The sequence below is a fragment of the Asparagus officinalis genome, chromosome 5 (assembly GCF_001876935.1).
Source record: "Asparagus officinalis chromosome 5, Aspof.V1, whole genome shotgun sequence".
Lineage (NCBI taxonomy): Eukaryota > Viridiplantae > Streptophyta > Magnoliopsida > Asparagales > Asparagaceae > Asparagus > Asparagus officinalis.
In genome coordinates, this window is record NC_033798.1 from 128,033,602 (window position 1) to 128,044,498 (window position 10,897).

General features: G+C 37.1%; 1 protein-coding gene across 1 annotated transcript in view; it reads right to left on the reverse strand.

Moving 5' to 3' along the window:
* The window catches only part of LOC109841257 (zinc finger BED domain-containing protein RICESLEEPER 2-like), a 33,109-nt gene that overhangs the window by 1,577 nt on the left and 20,635 nt on the right, over window positions 1–10,897 (reverse strand). Inside the window, exons 2-4 of the mRNA XM_020410170.1 lie at window positions 8,344–10,226; window positions 8,152–8,274; window positions 7,935–8,059 (exon numbers count right to left, since the gene is read on the reverse strand). Of these exons, the coding sequence (XP_020265759.1) occupies window positions 7,935–8,059; window positions 8,152–8,274; window positions 8,344–9,130 (1,035 nt within the window). The 5' untranslated portion in view covers window positions 9,131–10,226. The remainder of the gene's footprint in view (window positions 1–7,934; window positions 8,060–8,151; window positions 8,275–8,343; window positions 10,227–10,897) is intronic.

Sequence of the window (10,897 nt, forward strand, 5' to 3'; positions counted from 1 at the left end):
TTTCTACTCGCCACCGGCTACTCACTGTTTTCTATCCTCTGCCGTAGGGAGAACACCGAACACGAAGAGAAAGGGAGAGAGAACGAAGTAAATGAAGCCCTAATTCTTTGTTGTGGGTCAGGTTAGAATTGTTTTGGGCTTAAGCTGGAGTCGGGTTTGTACCCGATAGTCCGCTTTTACTAATTCAACCAAACCCAATCGCTGATGAAGCCTGAGACGATCGATCGGCGCAAGGCGCTAAGCGCTCTGGGGCACGCGCTTAGTGTAAGCGTAGCACCCCACACTTATGCGGGACACTATGCCACCGCTCCGCATCTCCTTGCGCCCGAGGCGAGCGCCCGAGAGCGCCTTTAAAATACTACCACCCATAGCATTTCAACATGAGCAACACTTCTCTAGAAATCTTGTTAAAGATGATTGCTCATCCTGGAAACACTTCTCTAGAAATCATTGATAAACATGATTCCTCGTTCTGACACAGAATCATATGCTCTCATCCTCTATCGAAATTGGAGACTTGGGAGTCACCGAAGGAGCAAGATTCTTGCCTGAAAAAGCCAAACTAAGTGGAATGGGTATGGGTACAAGTACTGATATTGAACACAACAAATTTATAAAAGTAGGGTATGGGGACACAACTATATATATAATGTATGTTATACATATTTATATGCATTAAAATTAATAATTTACATAAGATTAATATTTTTTTTCATTACATAAGACCAATATATAAGAAATAGATGTGAAGTGTAATATAAACGTCCATGAAGTGTAAAAGGAGCGTTTTAATTTAAAACAAATATTATATAGTTGAGTATATACCTGAACAAACATGTGCGTATATTTAAGAAGTATCCAACAAGTTTTGGTACAGATACTAGTACGAGTTGGGTAAGGGTACAACACTGTTATAAATAGCGGTAAATAGCCCCGCAATAGCGGCGCTAATAGCGTTAGCAGTCCCTTTCCGCTACACTATCGCCCAATAGCGGTGACATATTGCGGAATATGCATTTTTCGTTCGCAGAAGAGGCCAATAGTGTGCCATAACGGTTTATAGTTGGCAATTGCATGCGAAATCCACTTTTTGACTGCTATTTAAAAGCGGTTTGAGGTTTATTTTTTTAAAATTAAACCCAACACTTGACCATTGTATTCCACCGTCTCCTGTGATTTTCGGCATACTCCCACCGCCTCTGGCACCTACCTCAATGCTTTCTCTCACCTCCTTCACCGTGAGCTCATCTTAGGGCAGTCCTCTCACCGTTCAGCTCTTCTTCTCGAAGACGACGACTCTTTGACTCCTCCAGTTATCTTCAATATTATGTGATGATTAGTTGATTACATGTCTATTTCATGTTTAGGATCTCTTTAAATCATCAAATATGTACTTTTAGATTTTTTTGGTCTTTCTTTAATCTTTTTTTTTAGTATTTATACATATCTAAATTAGACTGCTATTTGAATTTGTGTTTTTTACCGCTATTTTACCGCAATAGCCCCAAATAGCCTTAGCGATGCCTCATCGTTACGCGACGCTATCCGCTATCGATAACCTTAGGGTACAACCAATGTTGAAAAAAACGCGTTCCGTGGCGTAAAATGGCGTTTAACGTGACGTAGCGGTGGCTTAACGCTACATAGCGTTTTAAAATAGCGTAAATACCAAATAACGTACGCTATTTTCATCCTAGCGCACGTTACATGGCGTTTCATCGTAGCGTTTGATAACCTGCGTTATTTGCTTAATGACTGGGAATCGATGTTTTTCAGGGCATCAGGTGCGGCTGGTGCAGGGTTCTGTCGATCTAAATCAAAAGAGGGGGAAAACAAAAACAGAGAACTAAATCAAGAAGCTAGGGCATCAGGTGCGGGGTTCTGTTGATCGAAATCAAAAAGTGGAAAAACAAAAACAGAGAGATCAAGAAGCTTCAAGGGATCTGTCGATCAAAATCAAAAAGTGGAAAAACAAAAACTGAGAGATCAAGAAGCTTCAAGGGATCTTCGATCTACTTACCTGACGACGGCGATCGGCCACTAAGGCGACGGCGATCGACCACCAAGACGATGAAGATCGACACTCGACAGCACAAGGTTTTTAAGGGCATCAGGTGCGATGTTTTTTCTTTCGTTTTCCAACTTTTTCTTTTTTTCCTCCTCAACGAGAAGGTTCGTGGCCAGCTTTTTTTTTTCCTTTGTTTTTTCTGTCGATCCACTTGGATCCTTGTTTCTTTTATCCGGCCTTCTTTTTCCTGTAGATAAATTAAGTGGGAAGGGAGGATCGGTCCTTTTTTTCTCTTTTTTACTGTAGCTATTTTAACAATAAAAAATTTAAAAATTATCTTTGTACTGGTTTATTTTTTGACTCGTGGATTAGGAGGAAAATATTGTTCTCCAATCAAACAAAAATAGAATAAAGTAAGTAAAATGAGAGTGAGAATGTAATGATTTTTTTATTTTGAGGACATTGTTTTGTGAAATTGAGAATTGCGATGATTATTCATATTTTTTTTATTTTGAATGTTATATATCTATAAATTATTTAACCTACGTTACGCTATGCGTTATCGCTATTGTAACCTAACCAGAGGTAAGCGTTACGCTATGCGTTATCGCTATTTTCAACATTGGGTACAACTTTCAAGAAGTACCCAAATAATATAGAGCACCAATTTTTCAAAACATTTAACAGATTAATCGCTGTTATCCACCTCATGTCAATCTCTGAATTAGTGCCAAGTTTCACAAGCAATGGGAACATTAATTACTGAAAAATTGGTCTCATTAAACAAGAGATCCAAATTGCACAATCATACTTTGAGTTCATGTTACCAAGAATCCTCCAAAATTATTCTTCTTGAAGAAGAGTCTGTATGTAGGAGCATAGTGATAATAAGCATAAGGGAAACTGCATTTATCTTGTGGTACTGAACAAGTCAAAAACCAAATCCAAGCATGTTCTCATAAGTTTGAAGTAATATGTGCTAATATCTTCCTCAGTCAGTCCGGAATAGGCCAGGATGGCATGTAGTTTTTTTTCCAGCATACCATGGGGCAATCGTATGAGTAGCTATACAAAAATGTTTCATAATGTACAGTATGATGTGAAGGTGTAAGATCATTAAGCGGCATGTAAATTGTAAGAAACTGAATTTTCTGCCCTTGTTATCTTCATTGATGTCTCCAAGCTTCAGCTCTCCTTCAAAGTATGGCATAAACAAATCCAACCTAAAATGACAATATTATAGAATAAATTTTTCCACAAATTACTGGCCACTACTTTGAAGATAATTCTCAATTTAAAACAACAGCCAGATATTTGCTCAAGAAATGGTCCCACTTCCTAGGCAACTTTGGTTCCAAGTCAATTTATCTAACATATCCACAGTTTCAAGGCCAACAAAATACACTAATATATTTTATAAGTGTTAACTCGGAATAACACCTCAAAAGGTAGAAAAGAAAAGAAAAAGAATATAAGCAAACCAGGAAGAAAGCAACTTCAACAGTTGCTATCAACCATCACAACCTGCTTCCACACACAAGGTTAATAGATTCAATACCAATATGTATCCCTGTGGCAATTTTTTACTTCTAAACCACAAAGGTAATTGTGAGGATAAAAAAGCCATATAAAACTACAACCACCATCCAATAAAAAAATATTAATAAAACTATAAGCTTCAAGCATATTAACGTACAATGATTTATGATGAGAAACCTTAACCTAGATCATGTGCTTGATATCTGACCTAAACAAAAATCCATTAGTCAAATCATCACAAAAGACATTATCTCGCCAGCATTAAGAATCAACCAGAAAATGTGGCATGAGCATACAATTGTTAAACCAATGGTTTACTTAAACTTCCTAGTCATGTTTTCCATGTCAGTCATACGAATCCTGGACCACCATCATCTATATATCATCCTCTATATATGAACACGTGTAAAACTCCATAAATTTGAATATTTTGTGACATATAATAAAAAACGTGTTATATTGTGATAAATAACGTTTATTGATGTTTGAGTGTGCTAGGAATTGATTTGAGATCAATTCGATGCATGTATACGAGTATAGGAGTGAAATGGTATGCACAGGCAAAATAGACTCAAAGTAGTCGACTAATATCCTTAATGATCGACTACTCTGAGCCAGATATAGTGAACAGAATCTTAAGTGATACAGAGTAGTCGAATAATACCCTTAGTAGTCGACTAGTGGGAGTTTTCCTAGCGTGTGCAGGTTTTGATATCGGGCCGGTTTTGTTTGCTTCGAACCTAGTTGTATACCTATGTATTTATAACTGTTTTAAAGCTCTTTTAACCTTATTTCACGTGAGATATCACCAGTCACCTTCCTCCTCAAACCCTAACCCTAATTGTGAGGTTTTGGGAGAGTTTCTGAGGTGTTTGTCGAGGGAAGGGCAGGGCTTTACAGTTTTTGGCGGAAAAGAGATCTTGCACATGTGTCCAGGAGTTCGACACGACGTTTGAGGCAAGATCATTTTCATCCAAACCATTCTCTTTAGATTTTAATGATGATTTAGATGTTAAATCAATGGTTTCATGCTTAAAGCTTAAATCTAAGTGATAAAATTTTGATTTTTGATGATGAATCATGAACCGGTGTTAGATCTGAAACTTAACCCTTGTTGTTGATGTTAGAAACATGATCATGATCATTAGGGTTGATGTTAATTTTGTTTTTAACTTGTTAATTATGTTCAACCCATGTGTAAACCCTAATTAGTTATTTAATTGAGTTTTCTTATAAACTAATCATGCTAAAACCCTAGGTTTGTGATACCTAAGTGAGATAAATATGCTTAAACGAATTTTACCTCTGTTCATGAGTAGTTTTTATCATGTGTTGATAATCATGTTGTTTATATATGAGCTAATTGAGGAAATTAATTAATTAGGATGCTAAACCCTAGTTTGAAAGAATTAATAATTTAGTATTATGATTCAAATAATCTTTGTTGCATATGCCAAGTATAAGATATTGTTTTAACTTCATGATATGTGAAATTGATTAATAAGTATTGTTCGTGCATGAAAGAATGCATGTTTTGATAGGGTAGTCGACTACTAAGCTTAGTAGTCGGCTACTCATGCCCAGTTTAAACCTATAGAAACCTGATTGTTGCAGAGTAATCGACTAATGTCCTTAATAGTCAACTACTGATACTGATATATGTCATTACAGAGTCTGGATGGACTCAGTGTAGTCGACTACTAGCTTAGTAGTCGACTACTAAAGCGGTTTTTCCTGAATATTGTGTTGCACTGATTTGAGAAGCGATCGCGGGGTTCGATTCGCACGATAGTACACGTACAGACATGATTATACATGAATAGTATCGTAGTACACACATGAGTATCCCAAAGGGGATTATGACAAGTGTTGGGTCGATTACACTTAAGAGTTAGAAGTTGTTTATACACGAGTTGGATATCATTGATGAGTACAACTCAATACTATTCGGGATAGTGCATCGATATACCAGATATACACAATTTATTCACGAGATGGATAACGTTAATGAGCTCAGTTCAGTACTATGTGGGGTAGTGCGTCGATATTTCATTTATACAGGCCATTGGGTCGGTTTTAGGACGCTTCATCTAGTAGTCCGTCTGCACTAGGGTGCGATGAGGCTTATGAGCCGTATTTCTAGGATACGTATATGATACGTCGTCCCGCACTCATGTTACGCACTGAGATAACGATGAGACTAATGAGCCATGTACACTGTTTAGAATACCAATTGGGTAGTCCGTCGCGCATGATAAAGCGATGATTTCAAAATCTTGCAAGTGAGTTGCATTGAGATGTTATTTGATAGCCTAAGGTTTGATAGACGGCAGAAGTGATTATGACACACTGTTGAGTATATATGACCAAGATACCTTGCTCTTACGAGTATTCGAGATTTATATGCTGATGTTTATCATGATGTCTTTATTTCCTGTATTGCTTACGTTCATTCTTAAACATGGATTAATATTTAGTTATCTACAGTTTGAAACATATGGTATATACATGATAGTTCCTTTATTTGGGTTATTTCGCTCGACGTACTACGTCTCTGGTTGTAGATTTCTAAATATTAATTCCATTAAACATGACAAAAATGATTTAGATAGACTATACTTAATAGATAGAATATCCACTTCATCTAGCAGTCCTTCCCCTGGGACGGATGGAGGTGATCTTGCTATAGCACTCTGACGCTCTTGTTATTCTTTTTGTTTTAAATTCTCTTTCAGGCAACTCAAAGTTTCGGAGAGCCGCAAGATGACAGAGTTCTTGCATAGTCCCCGTCACATGATTTATTAATAGAGACTCCACTGTAGTATGAGTTTTCATTTCAGACATTAGTTATGTATTCATATTGTAAAGGCTGTGTCTTAGTACGATTTTCATTTGATTCATGCTGAGACAGTTTTACATTATTTCAGTCATCAGTTGTACTCCAGATTATTCAGTTGAGACATGATTTTATTTATGAGATTTACATTTCTTCATCATGTCTATTGTACTTAACTTCCTTATTTGCCTGCGTTGTACCTGCATTTATTTTTGATTCCGCTAGAGGATATTACTGTGATTGGTGAAATATGTTATTGCATAATGTGGGTGCATGGCAGATTTGACATCTCTGGGTTCACCTTGGACTGCAGTCATGTGTGAAAACAGAAGCGTCACAATATGGTATAAAATATCAATCAATTTGTACTAACTGAATTAATGGTATTAAAGTGTGAGGCAAACTTTATATACTATCCATGTGATCATGAAATTGATGCTTTCCTTCCACATTCTGCGGATACTACAACCCATGCTTTTCCTTCAAGGTTCTCAACAAAATGACCAAAATGTCCAGATCATGCTGTTACATCTTGTCATAAACCAATTATCTATGTCAGAAATGCAAGCCATGATAAAATGATGTGGTGTTCGTATATAGTATGTTTAAGTGGTGCCACATTCCACATGTTAGGAGACTGACATGCATGCTGCTTTTTCTAACAGTCAACTGTCTGCAAGTGTCGAAGAATTTATAAGCGCTTGAATCATAATGACAGTTGAAAATCTACAATATGATGTGTCACTAAAGAGGTAGTTGACTACACTTGATCAAGGCATTTGCATGAGAAAAATAAGGCCACAAGTTTCAACATGCTCCCAATTAACTAATTAGAAGAGCTTATCCTGTAGTTCTTCTATTGGAAGAGAAACAACGAAACAGGTGCTTAGAAGTTGCAGAAATCAATACTAATCAAGAAGTCATGGCACAATGAGTTATTAAAGTCACCTTCTAATTGCATAGCTCAGACAGGACAGCTAAAGAAAACCATCAAGAGTAGCTTGAGATCCACATCCATTAAAAGGGAGGAAATAAATTATCCCAAAAAAGGGTTATCTAAACCAGACCATTGTCCATACAATATCTTCATACAACTAAACAGTAAATAACAAGAATAAAAACAAAAATAATGTCACACATTGTCAAAAAAGGGTCTTTGACCACCCGGAAATGGGTAGTGTTCTATGGAATTCAAGTGGAGTCTCAATGCCCTAGGCCTTAACACAGAATTGTTCTCAAACTTCATTTATAATAAAGTAATGTTTGAATGGCTCTGCATGTACTCATTTACAAATACAACCAGTAAAATGGACAGTGGAAAGAAAACAAGCACCAGAAGTTGCAGGGAACACATGCATAACGAACTAGATGGAAAATCTCTGTAACCTGCGCATGTGTACTTGTGTTTTGCACATATCTAAATAACAAGGAATGCCCAAGTGGCTGTCACTAAAAACTAATCTCTGAACAAAATATTCATACAATATAGACTCAGTGAAAAGAAGTATTGATGCAAATAGAGCTAAATATGTTCTCAACACAGTGACTTACCTATTGGTGGTGGGAGAATTCATCTCCATTTGCCAGTATCATGCACTCATCAACGTCATGTTCAATTTTAGCAGGTAACGGAACAATGGCGACATCATCTACGGCTATTGGAGGTTCTACTTGAACTAGAAAACCATAGTAAAGTTAGCAAAAAAATTATGAAAGAAAAAAATAAAATAAAAATAAGCTATAAAGTCAAATCTAAACATCGATTTACCGTCAAATTCTTCTCTTAGCCAATCCTGTCCACAGATCAGTCCTTGGACAGTCACTGGGTCAAGGGAACTCAAGTACTGATTGAGCACTCTACTTTCACTGTCTATTGCAACAACTGATAAAGGAATCCCCAAAATATCACGAGCCATTATGAGCACTCTACTTTCACTGTCTATTGCAACAACTGATAAAGGAATCCCCAAAATATCACGAGCCATTATTGAAAGAACAGGATATTTTGCTGCATGAAATTTCCACCAAGCTAAGATGTTGAAGTTGTCCTCAGACCCTTTGCATGGATAAACAGCTTCATCCAAATACAACTCCAGATCTGATTTATGCTGTTGACTTGATGAGGTCTCTTGAAGATATTGATCAAGTCCCCGCCGTGCATCAAATAACGTGCGGGAAGAAGGCTTAGATTCTGTACCAGCTTTCAGTTCAGCACTGCAACCACTCTTATTATTTTCATCGTAGCAAAGAAATGCTTGGGTATTGGACATGTTATTTGAATGCTCCACATATTCATCATGGAGCTTCCCTAGATATTGCCTGATCTTTTCAATCCTCTCATTAGCTTTATGCTCATCATCGTAAATCTTATTGAAAAAATACTCAATTGACTTTATTTTATATCGAGGATCAAGAATTGAAGAAATTGACAAAAGAAGTAATGTTGCCACCCAGCTCTTTTCAAATTTCTCAAGAACTTGAGTAGCCATCGCTGAAATAGCAGGAAATTCACTGACTTTCCAAGTTTTTAGCAGCATATGGATACCACATATATCATTGAAATAAAGGTTTGATGTTGGAATTTTTGCCCCAGAAAATTTCTCTATGGCATGATAGAACACATATAAGCACTCAGTAACAGCTTTAACAAGATCCCACTCCTCAGAAGATAACGAAATTGTGTAGTCACTATCACTTTCAGCAAAACAAGTGACGGCACCTTGAAACTCACATGCAGCTTCAAGCATCAAGTATGTTGTTATCCAGTTATTCTGATCATCGCAAACTAATGCTTTTTGTGGGGCTCCAACTTTACCTGCTGCAATCTGGAACCCCGTGGAGTGTAGCTTGTGAAGTCCTCACATATTGCACACTATCCCGAACTTCACTTATTATATCATGCAAAAACCCCGTAACATCTTGTGCAGTTGCATACAAAATCGATGCAGCAGTCTGCACATGGAAAAACTCGCCATTTAAAGGGAAAGCCCCCTTCAACAGAATGAATTCACGAAGATCTTTGGCCACAGTATCATTCTCATTACAATTATCCAAAATAACACTAAACAACTTTCCATGTAAATTCCAATCAAGCAACTTCTCAGCAACAATCTTACTCATCTCCTCACCTGCAGTCTGACTTTCAACTTGCAAAAAGTTCAGAATCTTCTTCTTAAGCTTCCAATCATCATCAACATAATGGCAAGACAAACACACATACTCAACATCTTCACTTGATCTCCACATATCGACGCTGAGGCTAACTCTACAAGGAAGTCTCCCAAGCAATTCCCTCAACTTAACTTTCCCACTCTCATAAATATTCATACAGTCAGCCCTAACAACATCATCATTCATCAGATGTCAACTTGAACTGTGGCTGAAGATTCTTAACAAATGCCTTGAACCCGACATGATGAACTATAGTAGAAGGATACCAATGCAAGATCACCATACGGGCAAGATCCTGTCTACTCAATTCCTGATCAAAATGAGATAGATCCATACTTGACCCATCATTTCTCACAACTAATCTCCTAAAAAGCAATTTCTTCCTCTTTCGAACTTTTGTGTTGGTACAAGTCGCAAGGTGGTTCTTTAAGTGGGTGGGTAGTGCCACTTCGGCTGCTAGCTGAAAGCTCTTTCTTGCAATGGTTACAGATTGCTACAAAATTTCCATCGGCTTTCCGTTCTTTTGTGAAATCATTCCAGACTAAAGATCTCAATCTTCTTCTTGAGGCCCGCTCATTACCGCCCATTTGGATTGCAATTGCATTGTCAGTGCCCTTTGCATCCATACTGACAGTTTCGGTCATGATATTTCCAGAATAATTCAAGCAAAACCTAGCGAGACATCAAACAACTTGCATAAAAAAGAGGTTATTATTGTCAAGAAAGATAAACCAGTGTTGAATCCAAGTGTTAAGCTAAGAAAAAAGCGATCTTTATTGTTAATTTTAGGAGCAACACCAGCGGTAAACACTATGATTTTGAAAAGAAACAAACAGATACAGTTTCCATCCATGCTGACAGCTTCAGTCATGTTGTGTGTAGAACAATTCAAGCAAAACCTAGCAAAACTAACCAACTGCCTTGACAGAAGCAATTATTATTATCAAGAACGAAATTTTATATTTTATGAGCAACCAGCATTGAATCCCAGGATTTTCCAGCAATATTGACAGTTTTAGATTGGTTTTTTTAAAAATAATTCAAGAAATACCAAGCATAAAAATCAACCAATTGCCATAAAAAAAATGAAAATTTATTTGCTAAGAATGATAAATCGGCGTGGAATCCAAGTTTTAATTCTTGATTTCATGAACAAACAGCTTTAAACCCTAGAGTTTATCAAGAACGGCAAAAAATAGCTTAAACCCTAAAAAGTTTTGAGAATCTAGGGTTTTGAGAAGAAAGAAGAGGGGAGGGGTTCGAGAGAAAGAGAGGAAGAATTTGAGGACTTACTTTGGTGGAGGGAAGGAGAAGTTGGCTACCGGATTCGGGTAGAGGGGTTG